Source organism: Vidua chalybeata, chromosome 5 (genome assembly GCF_026979565.1).
Source record: "Vidua chalybeata isolate OUT-0048 chromosome 5, bVidCha1 merged haplotype, whole genome shotgun sequence".
In the NCBI taxonomy this organism is placed as follows: Eukaryota; Metazoa; Chordata; class Aves; order Passeriformes; family Viduidae; genus Vidua; species Vidua chalybeata.
The window spans coordinates 68871566-68894888 of NC_071534.1; the positions used below are offsets into that span (position 1 = coordinate 68871566).

At 49.9% G+C, this 23323-nt stretch overlaps 1 protein-coding gene across 1 annotated transcript in view; it reads right to left on the reverse strand.

The window, feature by feature from the left end:
• The window catches only part of PFKFB3 (6-phosphofructo-2-kinase/fructose-2,6-biphosphatase 3), a 39523-nt gene extending 23174 nt beyond the window's left edge, over positions 1-16349 (reverse strand). Inside the window, exon 1 of the mRNA XM_053943372.1 lies at positions 16269-16349. Within this exon, the coding sequence (XP_053799347.1) occupies positions 16269-16284 (16 nt within the window). The 5' untranslated portion in view covers positions 16285-16349. The remainder of the gene's footprint in view (positions 1-16268) is intronic.
• Between the last annotated feature and the right edge of the window lie 6974 nt (positions 16350-23323).

Below are 23323 nucleotides of genomic sequence, written 5' to 3' on the forward strand. Positions count from 1 at the left end.
GCTGTGTGTACATCACTGTGTAGGTGCAGCCACACATTGTGCTCCATTCATGTCAGGGCAGCTTCATCTGCAGCGGTTTCCAGTATGGCCTTGGTTTATCAGCCTGGAATGTGGGCACGAAGCTCAGAATCACAGCAGGGTTTGGGTTTAAAGGGATTTCAAGATCATTCAGTCTCACCCCCCTGCCATGGGCAGGGACACCTTCCACTATCCCAGGTTGCTCCAAGCCCTGTCCAACCTGGCCTTGGACACTTCCAGGGATCCAGGGGCAGCCACAGCTTCTCTGGGCACCCTGTGCCAGGGCCTCACCACACCCACACGAAAAAAATCTCTCCCTAACATCCCATCTAAATCTACTCTCATCCAGTTTAAAGCCGTTCCAAAGTGCTCCATACCCCGGGAGAGTGGTTGCAAAAGTCAGGCAGCAGCTGCCCAGGCTCTTATTAGTGCATTGATTACATTTTCTTGCAACTGAAAAATTTATTCCTCTGGGCAGACCAAGGGGCATTCATATGGTTTTCGGGGAAAGAAAAAAAAAAAAAAAAGACAACAAGAAAAACCCCAACAACAACAGCAAAAGCAACAGAAAAAAAATTGCTAAATTTTGCACTTACAAAGATAATTTTAAATAGTGGGATATTGAAGAAGCCAAGGAAATTGTCTGCAATATTTTTCGGGGAATTAAATGTTTTCAGAAAGGTCAGGAAGGAAACCAAGTGGTTAACACCTCCCATTGTCAGCTGGATGCTGAGTAGTTTTCACTGCTGATGGCGCTTTCTTTGGAAGGACTTGAAAAAAAGCTGCTACGGGTCAGGCTCGTGGCGGGGAGGGTGATAAACGTCTGATTTTTATCAGGCTGATAAAAATGTTTGGATTTGGAGAGGCAGCTGGAGTTCACGGTCCTTTGCGCCTGCAGTTTTCAATTGCCTCCCTCGCCCCTGGCAGGTATTTCAGTTACAGGAATAAATAAACAAGGAGCGAAGTGTGAACTGTACCTGTATGACCAGGATGTCACCGCTCCCTCTCCCTCATCCCACCCAGCTCCTGATGCCCGGGAGGGAACACCAAGAGCTCCTGCGTCTGTCCCTGTAATGGATCGGAGTGTTTCTGCCATGGAAAAGAGTTTTTTCCTTTCCCCTCCTCTAAACAAGTTTAGTTTTGCTTCCTCATTTCTCGCCTCTCACCCCTCTGTCCTTGCAGTCTCACGCTGCTTTTCTTCCTCCTGCTGCAAAGGGGAACAGAAACCAAGCAAAACCATCTCCTCACGGCATTATTTGCAGTCAGGGTTTCCTGCAGGGATTGAGGGATGTTGCTCAGCACGGGATTTACCCTGAAATCAGGGGAGAGCTCCTAGTCCCTCCGCAGCAGTGAGGGCTGAGCCCTGCCCGGGGTGCAGGACGCAGGCAGGGCAGGGAACATCGTGTGCCCCGGAGCTCTCCCTCCTTTCACCCACCAGTGCAGACACGCGTTCTCCTGGCTGCGGACAAGCCGTGCAGTTTTTCAGCCTGTTGCACCCTCTAATTGCACCTGATGTGCTCATGAAACTCCTGCCTTGGCCGCTTGTAAGAAATTCCAATCATTGCTGACAACAGCCGAGCGCTGGGACACCACTGGAGCAAGACCTGGGCTGCCACACGCCTGCCCGTGGGTGCAGCTTTGCTTAAAAATAGCCACAAGCAGAGAAAGGGGGGGGGGAATTCAACGGGATTCAGCTTCTGACATTGAGAAACCAGGGCTGAGCCCCACAGGGGGAAATCCCACAAAGGCACAGGGCATTGCTCACCCCGCGCTATCAGCCCCAGTCAAACACTGCACCCAGGGCTGACCTTGCTTTCCTGGCAGCCAAGGGACAGGGAAAGCCAGGAAGGGGTTGCAGAAATGCAGAATTCAGCCTCATTCAGCTGGTAACAGGTTAGGGAGCTGCTGCTTTTGCTCAGCCCTCTGCTCTGAGCTCCCCGTGTGCTGTCACTGTCACTGTCACACTCGGAACGACGCAGGAGCTCTTTCAAGGACAGTAAACTCTTCCTTGAAGTCAACACTCCACAAAGTTGTTGGTTTGTTTAATTCCTTTTAATTTATAGCTCTTCAGCCAGGAGGACAAGAAACCTTCAAACCTTATTTTCTTTTGAGTGGAAGGATTTGTGCCCTAACGAGAGGTGTTTGGTTATAATTGGCTGAGTTAAAGGGTAGCAGGAAAGGAAATGGGAGTTTTAAATACAATGCCTGGCTGTGATGAATATGTGGAAGAAGGAAGGATGAGAGCCTGGATTCAATCTCAATTCATCAAATTAAAAGTAAAATCATTCAAGGTTTCCTCCAGTATCCTCAGAGAGGTGGGTGCCTCCAAATGTGTCTTGGATGATCCTTGGGAAGACCCAGTAAATCTTAAGAGCAATAATGGGGAGGTGTTCAATGGATGTCCATTAGCAAGGACTGATGACCCCAAAGGAGCCTCCCAGATGGAGATTCATATTTAAAAAAGGAGGTTTATTTGAAAATTTTAAAAAATAATTATATTCCGTAGTTCTCAAAAAAATATAATTTGGAGATAACATTCTGAAGCTGCAAACATCCATTAACGTAAGGACATTTCTCAAAGCTGGCAGGTCTGCTCAGAAACTGTTCCAGGAGGATTGAGCAATGTCCTGTGAAAGTTCCTGACCTTACAAGACTAGTGAAAAACAAAATTCACCCCATAAACGGCTAAATCATAAAGATAATTGACTCCATAGGTTGCAGAGAGGGTAGATTTAGGGTAGATATTATAAAGAAATTCTTTACTGTGAGGGTGGTGAGGCCCTGGCACTGGTTGCCCGAAGAAGTTGTGGCTACCCCATCCCTGGAAGTGTCCAAGGTTGGACAGGGCTTGAAGCAACCTATTTTTGTGGAAGGTGTCCCTGCCCATGGCAGGGGTTGGAGCTGGATGAGTTTAAAGGTCACTTCCAACCCAGGCCACTCTGTGATTCTACGAAACATGGATTTCTAAAAGTTGTTAGAGGGTAATTAAATGGCAAGAAGTTGGGATATTCCAGGATCAGGAATTTAATACTCGTTCTCCTTGAAACAAAATCTGGCTGCAGAAGTTCAGGTTTGGTCCTAATAGCAAGGGTCAAAGAGTGCAGATCAGTCAGAGAGCCACAATTCAGGTTTTGGCATTGTCAGAGCTTCTGAAAAGACAATATTCACATTAGCCTGACACTGGGTTGAGCCTTCTACTTCCAGGTACTTTCAGTTACATGAAAGGAACACTTCCCTGTTTGCCCTGTTATTTTAAGGTGTGAAATTCCCCACTGAAAATCTTGGGATTGCTTTAGGGTGTAAATCCACAGGATGTTAAACTTGACTTTAGGTTACCTCATCCCTAATCAAGAGGCCACAACCACCTGCGACAAGGCACTGATCCAGCAGAAAAATCCTGCTGGTCTGAGAGAAAAGCGTCTTTACAGGGCTGCTCTGTCCCCACTGCCAGATCAGATATTCCCTGTGCTGCTGCTGCCAGCAGAACTTGGCATGTGTTACCACAGGGCCTTCTCCGGGAAAATCAGCAGAATTACAGCCATTTGCTCACACCTGAACCAGACCTAATTTAGGAGTTTACTGGTTTAACCCTGGCTGGGAGCTCAGCCCCACTCGCTCAGTCCCCCACAGTAGGATGGGAGAGAGAACTGGAAGGTGAAAGTGAAAAAACTCATGGGTTGAGGTACAAACAGTTTAATGGGTAAAGCAAAGCCACGTGCACAAGCAAAGCAAAACAAGGAATTCATTCCCCACTTCCCACAGGTTCCCAGTGATCCCCAGGAAAGCAAGGCTCCATCACACGTAGTGGTGGCTTGGGAAGGCAAACACCACGACCTCGAATGTCCCCCCTTTCCTAAACACGACAAAATGTGTTATGGAATATTTTTGGTCAGTTTGGGGTCAGCTGTCCTTATTCTGTCCCCTCCCAACTCCTTGTGCCCCCCCAGCCTCCTCACTGGTGGGGTGAGGAGCAGAAAAGCCTTGACTCTATGTAAGCCCTGCCCAGCAAAAACAAAAACATCTCTGTTTTATCAACACCGTTTTGGCCACAAGTCAGAATCACAGCCCCACAGCAGCTACTCTGAAGAAAATCAACCTGTCCCAGCCCAAACCAGCACAGCGCTGCAAAGCAACGCGGCTTGTTGGAGATCTGATGGGAAGAACAAAGAATTCCAGCCCTCCTGCATGCGTAGATTGTTATGGTATTTATTTTCGTGGAGGTGCCCAGTGGCTGAAGTTGATTGTGCTCACTGAAGAACTTAATTCGCAGCCCGGTGATGCAGCTGGGATGCAGCTCTCCAGGTCTCCTGCCTGCAGGCGCTCAGCGCTGGATGCGAAACCCCCCACGGATGATGAGTCTGTTCAGCCCATTTACGGTGGACGATGATCACCCTCCGGAAATCGCAGCCTGTCATTATCCCGTGGACTTTGCTATTGAACTGTTTCCTAACTCCTCATTACCACCCACCTTTCATTAAGAGCCTGGATCGTTATCTCATCATTGCAGGTTATTAAATCAAACAATGGCAAAGGCTGCGGCCTTTCTGGGGCTGACTCACCTCATTATGTAACAAGCCCGGGCCAGTGACAACCTCAGCATCGTCATGGTGACAGGGAAGCGTCTAAAAAGTTGCAGGCAATGACATGGTGAAGCCAGATACCCCAGAGATGCTGGGGAATCTCTTCAAAGTAATGCAAAAAACCTAAAACACAAAGCTCCAAGGGAGAACATGGGTTTGTATTTTTGATCATCAAGGAGGACGTGCTTGTAGGCAGCAGCGGGCAGCAGATTAATCACAGCCTAGGAAAAAGGGTATTTTTTTATCTCAGGTCTCAACCCCCGCTGATAATCAGTTTGGCTCCTGATACAGGAGCTTTTGAAGCAGCATCCCAGAAGGATCTGCATTGCCTGGGAGGCTCAGATGGAAAGGTTCCCCTGAGGGATGCTGAGCAGGGAGGAGGCGTTGAAGCTGTCAGCTCCTGCTGTTCTGCCTCCATCCACAGCAAAGCTATGGGTAGAGATTGGGGAGGATTTATGGAATTTTGGGGTGTCTACAAGGAACTGGTCACCTTTGAGCACTTCTACCACATGTGGAGGGAAATGGGCACTCACTTGCACAGAGAACAATTCGGCTGCCCTGCTGTGGGTACTGACTGCAAACCAGGATGAGATGTGTCCTGGAGGAGTTTGTGTCCTCCAGCCACTAAGGGAACCTCAGAGCTATGCCCAGCCACACACATCTCAGTGCTCTCCAGCACGAGGTGGCCCAAAACACAATCCTTGTCCAATCCAGAGTCCCATGCAGGGAGGAAGAGCAGAGCTTTGGTGAGGAGCTGCATGTCGAAATCGTGTACGTGCCGAGGATCTTCCCACCCACACCTCACCTTTGTGAGCGCGTCTGCCCCATGGACAACCTGCTCTTCCCTGCTTCCTCACAGGGCTGGCTTGATCCAGACAATGATTGCCCAACAGTGGCCCACACACCTCAGCTCTGGCCAAGAAGAACCACTTTTGGGACCAGCACCACTCCTGGGGTTGAGCTGTTCCCTGGATCAGCCTCCCCAAGGGCTCCCCTCTCCATTCAGCCTGGTGGAAACCACAAGGCATCCAGAGGTGAGGTCTACGTGTCCCACTTTTGCAGAGTGGTGCCATGTGCTTTTAAACTCCAGACCTGCAGGCACTGCTTTTAGGAGGTCTGTGAAAGACCAGTAAGAGGGAAAGTGTGTGGTCAACAAGCTGAAATTTAGAATAGTAAGGGCCAGTTTTGTTTCCATATCTTTTGCTGGAGCTCCTTACAGTCAAAACCTCTCTCAGGGAACCTCCAATTTCCTAACAGCTCTCCTAACCAAGTTTTGGACTCAAATCACTGGAATTAGATCACACAGATTGCTGGAGTGCAGAAATTAAATAACCAAATTCCCTTATCATGGTTTTCTTAAAATTCTTCCACTTACAGAGCAATGATTTTAGTGCATTTAAGTCCTAGCAGATGATTTTCATTTGTATATTTCATGTACTTTTTTCTATGCCATGGAGACCTGGCTGGGATCTAAAATTGTTAAAAAACATCTACAGAATTTATTTCTTCTTTCCCTGATATTTTCCAATCAGACATGAAAAATATTAATGAAAAATTTCTCTGGAATTTTGGGGCAAGCTGAAACAATATGGGGAGCTTGCTGCCAACATATTTTCTCAAATACACTTATATTTTCCAACCCGCAATGACAAGCTGTGAACAGCTTCTTGGGAAAAAAAAAAAAAAAAAAAAGAGAAAACTCAGCTCAGTGTTTAGATTTTTTAGATTTCTGCCCTGGAGTTTAACAGGGAGTAGCAAAGCAGCATCTGGGTGCCTGGCAGGGGTCATAAGGAAAGATGCTGTGCTTCAAAGCACTTGGGAGGGCCTCATTTTTCTCCCAAACAGCTGCTGTTACTTGAGCAGAGAGGCAGAGCCAGGAGGGCATGGCACAGGTGGAAGCACATCTTGGCCATTGATCATGACTCATCCTCACTGAATAACGATGGAGATAGGGGAAAAACACTTTTATTGTGTTTGCTTCAGCATTTCCATCAACACCACCCATTAGGGAATCACAGAATGGTTTGGGTTGGAAGGGACATAAAAGATTATCCAGTTTCATCCCCTGCCATGGGCAGGGACCTCTTCCACTCTTCCACTATCCCAGGTTCTCCAAGCCCTGTCCAACCTGGCCTTGGACACTTCCAGGGATGGGGCAGCCACAGCTGCTCTGGGCAACCTGTTGCGACACAAACTCTGTGCCACGAATAGGACACCTCTCAAAACAAACAAACGACCCCAGGACAGGGGCTCACCTGACGTGTCCATCCCCCTGTGCCCTCCTGGCACAGCTCTGGTGGGTTCGTGCTCCCCGCACGTCCTGGGCTGACGCCTGCGGTGACAGCACGGCCACAGCCAGGGTTTCACATTTCCCAGCCCAGCTGTTTACCCAGAGCTCAGCCTGAAGGAAAACAACTGCTAGACAGTCAACAAGAGATCTGAGGGACACCCGACTCCTGGGCAGGCTCTCCTGCCAGCTTCCCTATAAAGGAGAGCCAGGCTCAGGCTCAAGGCATGACCTTCCTTCAGTTCATGTTGTTATTACCCAAGCTGGGACAGCCCCAGGCGCCTGATTGATGGGCACCTTTCACCCACTGCTGGGTGAAATGCCTCAGGGGTTCTGTGGATGGTCACTGGGCCAGTGGGAGATACAGTTTGTACCCATGGAGCAGAGCCCAGAGCAATTCCCAAACCTGCCAGCTATGCAAAAGCAAGGCCTTTCTGCAGCTGTGGCTAAGGGGGATCCCACCAGGATGGGTTTGGGATGAAGGTGGCGTAGCCAGAGTGCCACAGGAGCTTGTAGTATCTGCAGGATATGCTTGGAGCATGGATGTGCTGTGCCCTTTCCCTGTCCTGCCCTAAACACTGGTGCTTATTCCAGACCTGACCAGCTGAATACCCCTGAAAACCCATCTCAAACCCATCTCAGCCCAGAGCCTGAGCAAGCACAGCTCCCTTGCACACGTGCAGGAGCACACGCAGCCACCCCAGCCCCTGGCAGCCGCCAGTGCCTTCAGATGCCACTCAAAAATCTGGTCCTCTTGCATTCAGGCAGAGCCAGTCATCGACGACAGGGGTGACTAAAGCCCAGCACTGGCACACACCAGCCCCATCCCACGCTGCCTTGTCCCATCTTGCCTGCAGCCGGGCCGTTACCTGCCAGGCCACCCAACCCCGTGGCTGCCAGCACCCTGTGACAGCACATGGCAAGCCAGGCTGGAAAAGGTAACCTCAGGTCGTCCAGAATTTGGGCTAGGAAAGTCACATCCATAAAAAGAACGCTTCCCACCCTCGTGCCTTCCACCTAATTGCTGCTGTTGCAACAGCCCTACATGATTTAATGGTTTATTGCATTGTTCTTTTATTTATGGTGTAAATGTTTTGGACGTGATCAGTTTCTCAGCAGCTCAGCTGCACCCAAAAATTAATAAGAGAAGAAAAAAAAAAAAAAAAAGGAAAGGAGAAACACTGCAGCAACCAGAGGTGATTTAATGTTTAAGGGAAACAAAGGCTTTGCTGACTGTGTTCCTCCATGCACATGATCTTCACAGCTGGCAGGAGGTGGAAATCCATTCCCTGCCTTTGGCAAAGCCACCTTGGAGAAAAAAAATAAACACAAACATCACTGCTAGCAGGTGCCTCTTCTGTCTCAACTCATCCTGCTCAGCTTGGTTCAGCAACACGGAGATTTTGGTGGTGAAGCTACATCTGAGTCCTTCTTCCCACCTCAAAGCCTTGTCCTCAGCCATGAATGAGATCCAGCCCTCCAGCTGGGAAATGGACCCAGGCTGGAAAAATCCCCAAACCCTAACATTTATTTTTCTTTATTATTATTCTATATACTGTTTATTCTATTAATTTATTTTTCTTTATTTTGCTCTGCATGGGAATGTTGTTTTGTGAGCATGGATCCACTCCTGGAGCACCTGGTGTTGGCATAAAGCCATCCCACATTCCTTTTGTGGAAGGGCTTTATCGGGATGCCCAAGTCCAAATCACAGCCTCAGCTATGTCCTACTGCTCCTGCAAGAAATCCCTTGCCAATAAGGAGGCTTTCTAAGAAAGTCAGTGAGAAGGAAAAATAAAAAACAGGTCAAATTCTCAAATTTCTGCTCCATATTAGAATCTCCTATTGGCATTAAGGTGGGGTGCTTACCTGGGTCATACCTGGCGTGAAGGCATGAGTTTCCTCCAAATAAATTCATATTGGTGACTGAGGAGCCTTTATTTTGCACTTGTGCCAGGTGACCTGGCAGTGCCCACTTGCATTTTTAGGGGTGGAAAAATTCGGTCTCCCAGGCACAGAACTCAGCAGTTGCTCAGTCCTCACCTTCAAGCCCACGAGCAGGACCCAATGCAACCCTGCTTATCCCCCAGTAAAGGCAGCTGAAACACCCTGGCTCATCCTGGGAAGCCACATCCCTCCTTGGGGCCCATGGATTTGGGAGCAGGAGACAAAACACCCAATTTTTCTCCCAGTACTGATGTGGTTTTGGGCTTACCTAGGAACAGAGGCCACACAAAGTTAAAATAATAAAAGCAGATATATTTACTGAAGGGCCTACATTAGAGGCAGACAAAGCCTCCCCAAGGGGCTACACCCAAAAATTAAGGACAGTCATGAGTTTTTCAGACATATATAAGTTTGGTCCATTTACATATCAGGGGTTAATTCTCCAATTACAGGTAATTGGAGGCAATGAAATCACATACCCCCAGTTTGCTTCCCCCCAATTCACTTTTGTTCAGACTTTTCGGGATCTGAGGCTGTAGGGTGTCCTTGAAACTCAGGTCCAGAGGGATTGTTTAGTCTGACCAAAACGTGAAGACATTTTGTGAAGTTTGTGAAGTTAGCTAACACTTTACACGGAGTTTAGAGTTACGCACTGACGCAGCACAAGATCCGAAAAAAACGCAAAAGTTAAAACCCTAATGCACCAGCACCTCCGGGGCAAAACCACCCGTGATACTGACAGATTACCCCTGTTGTTTACCAGCCCCAGCTGCTCTCCGGCCTTCCTGGAAAGGGCAGAGCAGCAGCAGGGCTCTCGCACGCTCCGTTCGCGTGTCCCCGGAGGAGCGGCGGCTGCCGGAGCGCGGAGCCCGCAGCGCTCCCTCCCTGGCCACGCGAACGGAGCGTGCATGGCCACTGGGGCTGCCCGGGACTGGCCCGTGCCCCGGCGTCCCCGCCGTCCCTCATTGCCAGCAGGGCAGTGGAATGAGAAATAAAACTGGTAAACAAGTTCACCCCGCTGCCCTGGGAAAGGTTCTGCTCGCGTCCTGTCGGATAAACAAGCTCCGGCGGCGGCTGGAGGGGAGGGGAATAAATAAATCGGGCTGGTTGAAGGGACGCAGCTGTTTCACACCAGCCCTGCCCGAAGAAAGCCCAAAGTGGGGCTGGGATTGCACAAGGACACGGCAATACCTCCTTTTCTCCACCTCCTTCCCCAGCAGCATCGTTTCTCCCCAAACCACTTCACGAGGAGACGTTGGTCTGTCTCAGCTTGCCCCCTCTGTCCTCAGACAATCTTTTTCAGGGCTGAGCAGAGCTTTCCTTGATTTCCAACCCAAATCAACATCTCTGCAGGTGGGGTTTTAACGCCCTGCTCCTTTCCCAGAAGAAAATATTAGTTGTTGTTATTATTATTATTATTAGCAATAACACTAATAATAATAATGCGGGGAAACCAAAAGGAAAGCCCAATTCCATGATGTTTTAGCTAGAGAGTGGCATACAAAATGCAGGAGGCTGGGTTTTCTGGACTGCGTGGTGCTGCTTCCTCAGCACCAAGGAAGAGCACATCTCACTGCAGGCCCTGTGCTTTTGGGAAGAGGTTTAATCTGGGATGGGTCGGCAATACCAAGGAGATGTTTTCAAAATTGAGTATACAGGAAAGGACAAAAAGAGTGATTTTGTTCTCCAGGAAGGAGAAAACTGGGGAGTAGCTTTCAGCCTGGAAAAGGATGCTATGGAGAAGATAATAGCTGTTTTTATAGCCAGGAATATTTAAGGTTTATATAAGATATGCTCCCCCAGTGGAATCCTAATTAGTGGAATCCTAATATTCCTTGCCAGGACAAGGAATTCTTCAGGGGAAAACACAAAGGAAACCTAAATCTGCTTGTGTGGATTTGATCTTGAGTCCCAACTGGGGATTGTGCCTCATCCTTTTTTTTTTTTTTTTTTTTTCCCCTAACCTTAAAATGTAGTTCTGATGGGGAAAAGAATCAGGTGCCTTGCTGAGATGTGTGTGCCTGCACGCACACACCAGGAAAACAGGGATCACACACCTTGCTGCCTGCTGGTTTTGAAATCCTCCCACGTCCCTCCATGAAAAAAAAAAAAAAAAAAAAAAACAAAAACCTGTGGTCATCTGATTTAAAGCCTTTGGAGCTGTTTTGTGCTGAGATCAATTTCTCCATCAAAGAGGGTGTGTTAAGGAAAGGTTCAGCAGGGCACAGGCTTCCAGTGACACAGGGATAGTGGGTGAAAAGAGGCCTGGGGGGTGTTGGTGGTGGGCTCTGAGCACTGGGGTGAAGCTCAAGCCCAATCTGAGCTGCTCTCCTGTGTGACATAGCCATGGAGCTTGGTTTCAGCTGGTGGCTGGAAATACAGCAATGGAGACTCCTTCCCCATCCCTGCCAGGAAGGAGGCAGGACAGCAAAAGGAGGGGTTTTCCAGCATCCTGAGTTGCTTGGAGGGGTGCTGGCCCTGGCAGGGATGTTATAGGTGTGTCTGCCTGCTCCCAGGTTAGGACAGGAGGATATACCTTCAGTATTGTTACGTGGTTTAATTCCCAGACTCAGGAATTCTGAGAGGTGCTAACAACCCATATCTGTCCCCACCAGCTGGTTTCTGTGGACTGATCAGAACGCAGAGTGGGTCCCAAAAATCCCACTGCACCTTTCGAAGCCTCCTACAAGAGTTTCTAGTGGAGTGGTGGTTCCACCTGCAGCTGGTGGCAGCCAAGGTTGTCCCACCTGGCCAGTATAGCCTGGGATTGCTCCCCTGCACCAGCACCTGGAGACATGGTGGACTCTGCTGCTTGGTTGTGCATGACCCAGTGAGCAATAATGGGAACAAAACCGAGCATGGTGACCCTGAAATCTATTAAAAACTCCCCATGAGTGGCCATAAATGCTAAAGAAAGTGCAAAGGCCAAGAGGCAGCGGAAAGGTCGTGCTCACCCAGGGCTTTCTTGGAAGTGCAGGGAGGTGCTGGGAGGGGTGAGATGGGGGACAGACACCTGCTCCTTTGGGAGCTTTGGCTCAAGAGGCTGGTGAGGTGAAAGGGGATGAAACAAAACCAAGAGCCAGAATGAAAATACCACAGTGAGAAACACAGGCCAGGGGACAAAGCAGGATGGGAGGGGATTTCCAGCCTTCCACGAAAGGTGTTCAGTGAAAACAAGGTGATGGTTTGACTCAGGCACAAGCCAGTGAGTCAGGAGAGCCAGGGCCAGTTCTGCCACATGTTTCCTCCCTGCTCTTTGAGCAGATACCCTCAAGCAGACACCCACGGTGTCACTGTCACCAGGATGGTCCCCATCGGGAGCTGCAGCTGGCAGGACCCCCCTCAAGCAGCTCCTGACTCCTCACATGGCTTCTCTGCATCCATCAGTGCTTTAAAATCCTGTCCAGCACCTCTGACAGGAAATGCTGGATAAAACCTTTTCCAGGGCTGCCAGGAAGACACGACATCGAGGAGTGATGAGTGACATGAGCAGCAAAGGCAGCAGCATGTGGGTTTGCAGGGCATTGCCAGCAATCCAGAAAGCCTCCCAAAGGGATGAGATTATCCCTTCCAATACCTAGAAAAAGCTGAAGGAAGGCAGTTCTCCACCTTTAGCTGAAACCATTCTGCAAAGGCAGAGTTTCCCATCAGGGGGTGTTGTAATCTGAGTCACTGCAAGAGCAGGGACAGCAAGGAAGTGCTCGGCAGCACAGGGGACAGACAGCAGAAATAACAGCGCCAGGATGTGGCACAGTACTTCGTGCTGCAGGCAAAAGGCACCTCTGCCCCTGCTCACAAGAGGCTCCTTGATCTCAGCAAGCAGAAATGAGCCCAGGGGATGTTGTAGCTTGTGCTAACAGAATGTACAGAGCAGTGGGAGGGATCCTGCCCCTCCACTCCACTCTCATGAGACCCCACCTGGAGCACCGTGTCCAGCTCGGGGTCTCCGATATAAGAAGGTTGTGGAGCTGTTGGAGCAAGTCCAGAAGAGGCCATGAAGATGCTCCAAGGGCTGGAGAACCTTTGTGACAGAGACAGGCTGAGAGAGCTGAGGTGTTCAGCCTCGAGAAGAGAAGGCTCTGGGCAGATCTTAGAGCCCCTTCCAGAGCCTAAAGGGAACCTATAGGAAAGATGGGGACAGGTTTATAGCAGGATCTGTTCCAATAGGACAAGGGGTGATGGTTGCAAAGTGAAGGAGGGTTGATTTATATTAGGTGTAAGGAAGAAATTTTTTATTATGAGGGTGGTGAGACCCTGGCACAGGTTGCCCAGATAGGTGGTGGATACCCCATCCCTGGAAGTGTTCAAGGTGAAGCTGGAGTGGACTTTAAGTAACCTCATTGAGTACAAGTTGTTCTTGCCTTGTCAGAGGGTTTGGAACTAGGTGATCTTTTACATCCTTTCCAGCCCAGACTGTTCCATGCTTCTATCATTATGTGTTCATTCTCTGCTCACTGGCTTTCAGTCTTATCTCCAGCTCCTTCCCAGCCAGCAGCACTGGGATTTCATTTGTCCTTTGACAGATGACAAATGTCCTGCTCGCTGGCATTGCCCTGCTAGCTTATCACCTGCACACTCCCAGGCTTCCTTGCGTCAGCTGCAGTAATTAAATCATATTTTTCAGGGAGGGCACTTTGGGTGAAAGCTCCCAACACCTCCTGATAGCAGAGCTGCAGCCACAGACAGGCCTTTGCCAGGGTAGTGGCACTGCCTGGGGATCAGGGCTTTCTCTCCAGTGCTCCCAGCTGATGCAGTAATGCTGGAGGAAATTAATTTCTGTCCTAAGCTCATTCCTCCTGGCTGTCTTTGAGCATCCCTGCTAGAAATACCTTTCTTTACTATCTGAAACTGCCAAATGCCTTGAGGTCAGGTAAATGGCAGCTGTTACACAGCCATGGAGTGCAGATCCTGTGGCAATGCCACTGGCTACAATGCCCGAGGAGAAAGGAGGCAGAACAGAGCCAAGGCAACCAGGATTTCACACAGACTTCTCGGGGAGACACAGGAAAGGGATGTCAAAGCTGCAAGTGGTGAGAAACCAGCCAAGACAGGGGTGGAGTTTGCATTTCCACACACAGGGGTGTGCAAAGACAGCTGAGAGCCTCCAAAATGCTCATCCCAAAGTGTCCTTGTGCCTCAAGCTACCGAGGGTCTACAGAGCAGCAGCCCTTGGGCAGAGCCTCCTCTTTGCACCCTGGATCAGGGTGGCTGTGAGCAAGCCCTCAGGTGAGATGCTGCTCCCAAAAGGCTCCCAGAATAAAGGCTCAGCCTCCTTGCTGAGCTGCCAGGAGTCCCCATATTCCTCTGGGAGGGTCAGGAACACAGCCAGATCCCAACCCAGATGAAGCCACCACCTTGAGTAAGGATTTTTATGGACCATGTTGAACTAGAAGGAAAACACCTTCACACCCACCTCTCCTGCAAACTCAGGATGTGCACAGCTTGCTGTGGGCAGCTTTTGAAGGGCAGCCACGAGGCCGTGCTCTTCACAACCCTCCTGCCTTTGTGGCTTATGGATGTGTCCCTGGGAAGCCCAGGCAGCCCAGCAGCAGCCACTGAGCAGTGCTCCAGGCAGGGCTGGTGATGTGGGGTCCCACCAGCCCAACGGGATGCTCTGAACTGAGGTTAAAGGCTGCAGCCAGGTCACAGCACTGCTAAGCCACCACTAAACCACATCCCCAAGTGCCACATCTGCGTGTCTTAAATCCCTCCAGGGACGGAGAGTCCACCACTCCTCCAGGCACCACTTTTCCAGTGCTTGACAACTATGTGGTGACAAAATTATTCCTAAAATACACAAGCAATGGATAAAACCCATCCACCCCGGCCTCTCTGCCACCTTGGACTCCCTGGAGCTGCAGGCTGATGCACGGAGCTGCTGAAAGCTGTTCTGACATTTCAAGATTGACCTCTAGAGGAAGTTGGGAGGCAGACGAGCTACGGCTGCGACGGTGACACAAGGGCTGCGGGACAGAGCTGCCGAGGATTTGCAGGTCAGCTGTGCCCCACGAGTGTGGCAGAGATGACAAGCGCAGCACGGCGTCCCAACAAACCCAATTCAGGTGTGCCGGGCAAGACCGCGTGGAAAAGCATCAATTGCTGCAAATCCGCCGTGTGTCCCCAAGCGCTGGAGCCCTGCCCGTCATTTCTACCCCTGCTGAGGCTGCAGCTGGGCCACGGGAGCTGCCCTCCAACACGGGAAGTTCCCCCCGTCTCTCCCTGCTGCCCAGCTCAGCTCTTTTAAAGCCTCACACCTTAGCTCAGCGCTTTCCTCCCACCGCCCACCCCCAGCATTTCTCCCTCTGCTCCAAATTAATCCGTTTATCACCTAAAATTAAACCGAGCCCTGCAGTCTGCTGCGCTGTCAAGATGCGAGGGTGTGAACCGCATCACGCTGCGCTGAGCCTTAAAAGGGAGCAGAAACCTCGGCGCAAGAGATGCGGCTCTGCGAGCATCACTGCCGGCACTGCCTCACCCCCGGAACATCCTCCCCAGAGCAGGCAGAGGGCAGAAAAACAAATCCAGCCCTCTCCCCGCCAGTTTCATTCCCTCCCTGCTGCCTTTCGATGTGCCAGCGCCAGCGTGTGACACCTCTGTCCCTGCCCCAGCACACCGCCGGCCAGAGCACCTGTGTGCGATGCTGGGCAGCGCCTTCCGCCCGTGTCCTTGAGCATCCCGACTTAACCCTGCCTCCCCTGGCTTGTTCTGTCTCCCGGAGAAGACTCTTCCCCTTCCATTTCTCCACCCAAGAGAGCTGCTGGGAAAAGGGACCACCACAAGCATCCCGCTCTGTGTCCCACCGCTTCCCTCTGGGAAGAGGAGGAGGCGGCATTTAAGAGTCTCTGCTTCACGGCAGCCCGGAGAGGATGGAAAACTCATCCACAGCAGCTTTAGGTCCCATATTGGATGCTTCTTGCCCACACTGCCAAGCCAGGGGGTGGCGAGTGAGGATTTCTGTGGAAGAGAGATGGTTTGGGGTGCAGATCTGAGGCATGAAGGGGGCTTGCCCAGGTGAGGGCCGTTTACCTGCCCAGCCTCTCCTCGCGGCCCCTCAGCCGAGACCTCCCAAGGACACAAATGCGCGCAGGTTGCCAGTTCTCAGACTGCATCGCCCCTGGCCAGAAACATCCTGCTGCCCTCTGTCCTCAGCCCCTGCGCCAGCCAGAGCAGCTCGTTCCCCTCGCCCGGGACAGACGGAAAACCCCACGGGGAAGGCGGAGAGGGGACAGCCGCCCTTTTCAGGCTGCACAGAACACACCCTCCCCACGCCACACGCAACCTCAGGGGTGGCCCCCTTCCTCCTGGATGCAGAGCCGGGCACAGCGCGGTGCTCCCAGCCCTGCAGGAGGCACCGCCGGCGGCACGGCCCCACCCCTGGATGCCCAGGTAGTCCCTGGGCGAGCATCCCGGGATGCTGCCCACCCATCCAGCCCTACCTTTGCGGAACGGCATGGAGCGGGAGGAGGCAGGGCTGCGCTCGGACGCCTGGGTTCCCCGGGCGCGGACGCCTTCTCTTAGATAGATACACAAATATATATGTATATTTCTTCTGGATCTCTGCTTCTTTCCTTCCTCCTCCTCCGTCTTTCAGAAGGAAACGGACATATTTGGGCAAAGCCCGGCAGAAACCAGCGTCATTCCGAGGGTGGCACTGCAGAAAGGAGGAAGTTCTTACAGTTTCAGAGCTTTTAACCCTTTGCTTCCCAGAGACAGCAGGGATGGGAGGGAGGTGACGGGAACGGGACAGGGAGATGATTGCCTTAGAAAGGGGTGGAAGGTACTGGGAAGTTTTTGAGTTGATTTGTGGTGTTTTTTTTCTTGGTAGGACCAGTACAGGACTGGGTGCAATGGATGTGGGTGTGATAATGGAATTTTGGCCTCCTGCATCATTTATTCAAATTTCTGAGTTCATCAGAGCACCAATCCCATTTTTTCTGTGGTGGCCGTGGGACAAACTGGGAAAACCCAGGTTCTTCAGAAACAAAGGGGTCAGAAATTCAGATCCCCCTGTTCAGCATCTCCTGCCCTTGCACAGGCCACTGGAAGTTCAGATCCTGCTGTGCTGGATCCTGAGGATGAGCAAACACCCCTTGCTGGCATCACTGGGCTGGGGTGAGCCATGAGCTTTGGAACAGCATCAGGTCTGTGTGTCCTCACCTCTGGAGCTCAGGTTGCAGCAGGAGGTGAAGGTGGAACATTTTAACCTGGGAGGGCTGTTTATTTTTACTGTGGTTCCTTTATGCCCTCCCTGGAGGTAGGAAGAGGCATTGGCTTGGAGGGAGTTCAAGAGAAACTCTTTGAACTGTGCAGGATAGGACCCCATCCTTTCATCTTGGTGCTTGGCAGCGACACCACGAGCTCCATGCTGTGTCTCTGCTCCCTGCAAAACTGTTTTTCCCTCCTGGAGTCAACAAGACTTTCCTCAAACCATCCCTGGGGTGCTTTAAAGCCTCCCCATCCATCTCCTGCAGGCTCCAGCCCCATCCAGACCACCTGGATGCTCCAGGTGAGTGTTCTTCATCCTCTCCAGGGCAAAGTCAGCCAGGTTTGGCTTAACACCCACTGGAGAAACCTGTTTAGGCCAGTGGGTGAGGAGTACTTAAAAATAAACACCCCCCCAGGCTGTTATGAGAGCTGTGACTCCAATAGGAACGGCAGGGACAGGGACATCAATGTCCTACCTGGCTTTGCTGCCTCTGTCCTGCTCAGGGAGTGTTGGCTGCTGCAGGTGGAGGTGTTCCTGAGCCCCAGCACCAAGTGAGGAACAAAATTGTTCAAGATTTGATGGCATGGGCTGCTGGGCTTCTTCCAGTGACTGGAACCAGTTACAGCAGCTGGCTTATGCCCTGCCCCGGGAAAACACAGCAGGACAGGCCACCATTTCCTTGGGGAAAAATCATCCCAAAAATGGAATTTTCCACGATGTTTAATAACCTTAAAGGGCCACAGGCTGGGATAATTTAAGGCAAGTGGATTGGACATCCATGTGCTGTTGCCAGACAGCCCAGAAGGCAAAGGGGAGTCCTCCTTCACTCCATGTGTCCCAGCACCCAGGTGGAAGGGAAGGACGCCCCAGCCATGCCCAAGGCCAGGGCAGCAGGACCCAGGAGTTCTTCTGGTCCACCTCAGCTCTAACCCAGTCCTCTGCTCTGGCAAACAAGTGAAATTCCTTGGAGTGATGAGCTTTCAAATCTCTACAAAACCAGATTTTTACAGTTTTATTTTCCAGGATAAATGTGGATTAGCACACATCCAGAAGGATGGAGATGATTCCATGGCTTAGCAAAAGAAACTTAATGCAATATATTCAGGGTTAGATCCAAAATGAGTGACTTATCCATGAATATCCATGTTTGGATGCTCATGTCCAACTTTGTTGTCCATAACATCCTGCTCAGTTCGTGCACATCTTGGAAAGGGCTTAACTCCTCAGAGTTTTTTTGTTGTTGTTGTTGTTGTTTTCCAACACTGATCTTTCCTGGACAAAGCCACTTCAGCTCCAAAACCTCCCCAGTAGGAGCATCCCAGAGTTTTGTAGTTGTGACCAGGACCTGTAGCAGATGATGATGGCTCAGGTCCCCATTAAGGTGCTTCTGTCACCTGCTCCTTGCCCTGGGATTTGCTCCAGTTATTCTGTGCATTGACCTAGAAAGGTTCCCAGATGGGACCATCCTTGTTTTCCATTTTCCAGAAAATTCCAGAAACCAGCTTCCAAGCTCCAACCAAGGCCATCACAGGAGTCAGAGTATCATTCCCCATATCAGATATTATTTGGTTTCACCCACAGAAAGCACCTCAGGCATCTCAGTGGTGCCAGGCAGTTTTAATAAGCAGAGAAGACTTCAAACATAGTCTGGGGATTTCTGGTGTACGAGGATCTTCACCCCTTACTCACAGCTCAACAGCATTTCTGTCTGGCATCTAGAAAGGACAACTTAAAAGTAAAAAATAGTAATAATTAAAAAAAAATACTGAGAATCAAGCTGGTACCAAAAAAAGATTTGGATGAAAGTAAACAAACTCTGGTCTAGGACAGTGAAATCAGAGCATCTCTCCTCCTGGCAGAGCACAAATGCCAGGCTGCACAGCCAGAGAGGGTGGCAGTGGCTCAGCATCACTTGAGGTTTTCAGAACATGTTGAACAAACATGGTGGAAGGGTTTCAGCCTACACTGATTGTGCCCCAGGGCTGAGGGATGGTCCAGAAAACTTCCTGAGATCTTCTCAAGCCCTGGTTTCTGTGGGAGAGGCACTTGGAGCTTTAGTGGTTGCTACCAGCTTTCCCAGCTGGGTTCTGTAGGAAGATGTCTCCAAAGGAAACAAAAGCATAGTTTAATGACTAGCATGTTAGAGGGGTTGTTTAGTTAGAGCTGACCCTGCAAAAGATCCTTTTACCTGTTTCACAGGTTTAAAAACCATATTTCATAGAAACACGGAAAAGATTGGGTTGGAAAGGATTTCAAAGACAATTTAGTTCCAAATCTCTGCCATGGGCAGGGACACCTTCCACTATCCCAGGTTGCTCCAAGCCCTGTCCAACCTGGCCTTGGACACTTCCAGGGATCCAGGGGCAGCCACAGCTTCTCTGGACACCCTGTGCCAGGGCCTCACCACCCTCACAGGGAAGAATTTTTCCTTCAACTTCATCCTTTAGCCCAGAAAAACCTCTTTATCCAGCATGGAGATTTAATTTGCCTTCCCCACCTTGCACTGAATCCATCTGTGTGCACAACCAGGCTTTGCATCAAGGGGCACGGGGATGAAATGAGCTGCCCTGCACATCCCCAGCCAGGAGATCAGTGTTGAACTGCTCTCCCTTTCCAGGTGGTGAGGTAATGGGTGGGAGCAGTGTGAGCCAGGAATGTCAGTGTTTCCAGCCTGAGAAGCAGTCACGGGGATCTCCTTCACTGCAGGGCTTGTACTCTACAAGCAAATAAGAATGCAAATGGCTCCTTTGAAATATTTATAACGTTTGGAGTGACTTGCATGGCACAAACCCAAGGAAGATGAGGGTGCTGGGAATTGCTGGCGCTGGGTACACCAGGGGACTTGCTTACACGATTGATCCGGCTTGCAAAGCTCTGCTTTGTCCTTTTATAAGATGTCTGAGTGCTCAGGCAGGCTCTCCTCCCCTTCCCCTGGGTCACACAGGTCCTGCTTTCCCAATCAGCATCAGAATCCTTTTCCCACTGCTCAGCTGCTCCTGGCTGAGCTGCTGTGGTCACACCTAAGCCAATCTTCGAGGTCGCCCTTTAGTGACCAGGCACTGACCATTACACCTCTGCTTTCAGCCCATGCCCAGGTTTTCCAGGCCTTTGCTGACCCTCCCACACTCCAGCAGCCAGACACTGGTACCCAGCTCCCTTTCTCACAGCGAGCTCTCCCCATGTGCTGATCACTGGCCTGATGCTTCAGCCTTGCCAATTCAGCAGGGGAAAAGCTGCAGAGAGGCTCGTGGGCCAGTCCTGCTAGGAAAACAGGCAGCACAACCAGGTCATCAGGGCTTAAGATGCAGAAGGGGCTGGGAACAATCAGCTTTTGGAAAGTTTACAGCCAATCTCCCCCTTGTAGCCTGACCTAGAGAGATTACTTTTGTTAACCTCTGGTATTAGTGCTGACATCTTCATATCACAGAGATTAGGTACTCTATAAAGGTGTGGAGACAAGATTGGATTAGAGAGATGCAGGTCAAAGACTTAGGACAAGGAGGAATGGCTTTAAACTGACAGAGGGCAGAGTTAGATTAGAGATTAGAAAAAAAATTCTTCTCTAGGAGGGTGGTGAGGCCCTGGCACAGGGTGCCCTGAGAAGCTGTGGCTGCCCTATCCCTAGAAGTGTCCAAGGTCAGGTTGGATGGGGCTTGGAACAACCTGGGATAGTGAAAGGTGTTGGAATAAGATGATCTTTAGGGCCCCTTCTAACCCAAATAATTTTGTGACCAGGTATTGTTGGTCCCTTGCAGATTCCAGTTTCCTGTTTTGCACAATTTTCAGCTGTTTGGTTTTGGAGAGAAAGAACTGGACAGTGTTTCCCAGGAGTGATCTGCAGGCAGTAATTATTGCAGCTGTCAGGTACAAACCTTCCCAGTTTCTCTGCTGCTGCCAGCTCCATCAGGTTTCTAAATTTGATTTTGCTCTTTCCATGCAGGAAATTCACTTTCCCTTCTCCATTGATTTCTGTGGCTTTGAACTGCTACCACACACCCACCTGGCACTGAAGAGGAAATGTCACATTTGGAGAAACATCTGCACCCTTCTTCTGATCAAGAGGGACAGATAATCAATTCTATTTCACACAGTCCAGGCTTGCTGAGGCAAATTCTGGCCATGCAGTTAACGCCCCCTGTTTTAACTGGAAAAAAAGGACGTATTGATTTTATGATGCCAACATCACTATTTTTTAGCATAAAAGCTGATAGCAGCCTCAAGTTTCCAGGCTTTTATGTTCCCCAACACTGCAAGGAAAATAAAAACCATCAGGCTTTGCCCATGAATAAATCAGCCTGCTGGACAGAAATAAAACAAAGCAAAACACTTTTAAATGATGAGGTAGAAATCCTAATGGAGAGAGGGGAAGAATCTATGACTAGTATGTGATAGCTGAAGATATTTTCAAAACTTAATTTCCTTATTATCCCTAAGTTCCTGCCTTCCTCAGAAGAGCTGAGTCCTTGCAGGTGAATATGATACTTCTGGGACAGTGTCTTTGGGTGCAATGGGGCTGTGTTATAAGGGATGATGGGCAGGGCTGTAACTGGTGCAGGGAGATGGATCTTCCTCTGAAATTTGTGCTTCAAGCAAATCTCTGAACCCCAGTTTGATTACACTTCATTGCCGCAGGACTATTTCCCTGCAAAGGTCTTTAAATTTTGCTGTTCAAGTGCAACATCCCTTCCCACAAAGAAGGAAAAGACACTGGGAATTGCTCCAGCTCACATCCTCTCCCAGTGGTAACTGCATCACTTCAGCTGCACAAACCCAGGACTTTGTCATAGTGGAAAAACACAAAACCCCACCAGTTCTCACTTTCCATCCTCCCAAGAGGAGCTCGGTGTGTTTTGCCAGAGTATCATTTGAGTTCTGGTTCACAGTTGCTATACAAGTTTTACAAGTTCAAAGCAGAGAAGTCCAAAAGTGCTACCCAGCTTTGTGCCTGCGGCAGAAGGTGGAGAAACCCAAGATGAGTGGAAGACCTTTGTCTTGGCAGGACCACGTGGATTCCTGAGCTGTTGACTTGCTGCAAGCTCTCAAATGGAGGCCAGAGATCAACACCTTAGAGACTGGGAGAGGAAAAACAACTCAAGGGCTGTGAAGTGGCAAGATGCTTAAAAGGTGCTTTGAAAAAAAAAACCCATGCTCCTCCCAGAAGAGGAATAAGAAGCAGGAGAGAAGAAAGGAAAGGGTTAGGCATCTTCCTGGGAAAGATCTTGTTTTCCATGGAGCTGAGGGTGTCTTGGGCTTTAAGCATGTGCTGCAACTGCTGGGGCTGCCAAAGCAGGGCAGGGGGATGTCCTGCATGGGAGACAGGGCCTGGTGGGTGCAGGATATTTGTGCCCTATCCCCTGATTCCCACAACTATGGGGCTGAAAGCTTGGGGTGGGTAATGTTGTTTGGACACCAGACATTTGTTTGGACACAAGACATAAGGCTGTGTTTTTACATTTCTGTACTAAGAACCCCGTGTTCTGGGATTTCCCAATTTCCTGATGCTAAAAAGAGAAAAAGTCATAAAGCCACAACCACGAGCTCAGCAGGGATCAGGGTGTGAGAGGAAACCTCTGCAGGAGCACACACAAACTACCCCCTGTTCAACTTACAAAACGTTTCCTTTGGCTTTCATAGCTGTTCTTCCATTGCACCTTTTCCTCTTCAATATCCAATTCCCCCCCATTCAAACAGGACTCTGCTTACTGACATTTGTATTTGTGGTCAGCTACTGCACAGTTCTGGCTAAAGCACCAAACACAGGCACGCAGACGGGGACTTTGTCATTCATTGTCTCTCTTTAGAAACAGAAGTGAAAGACTTTAGGTTTGCCCACCTTTCTGTCCAGCAGTTCAAGTTCTGCAGACTTTACAGCATTTTTTTTTTCTCCTTGCCACTAACTGGCTGAGTTGCACCTCGAGTGGCACAAAATATTTTTTGCAGTAAATAGGAGGTAAAATCACACTGAACATTCAAGGCAAGCAGCACTTGTAACCCACGGACCTGCAGGAAGAGAAAGGCAATCTTACCAATCCAAGCACTCATTTAGAAAATGTTTCAGAGTTAATAAATCCTTCAGTGAGGAGGAAAAAGGAGCAGCTACTCCTTTACTGCTCCTGACATAAGGCATGAGTACCTATGGTTACATCTAGAGCTGCCCAGGGGTTAAGGTCTGTCAGCTCTGGCTGATGTTATGAGCAACTCCAATAATTACCAGTTTTTGCATCCTTAAAAAAATCCCGTCATCCTCTGTGAAGTAGGAAATGTCACTAAAGTCTTTTGAGGAAA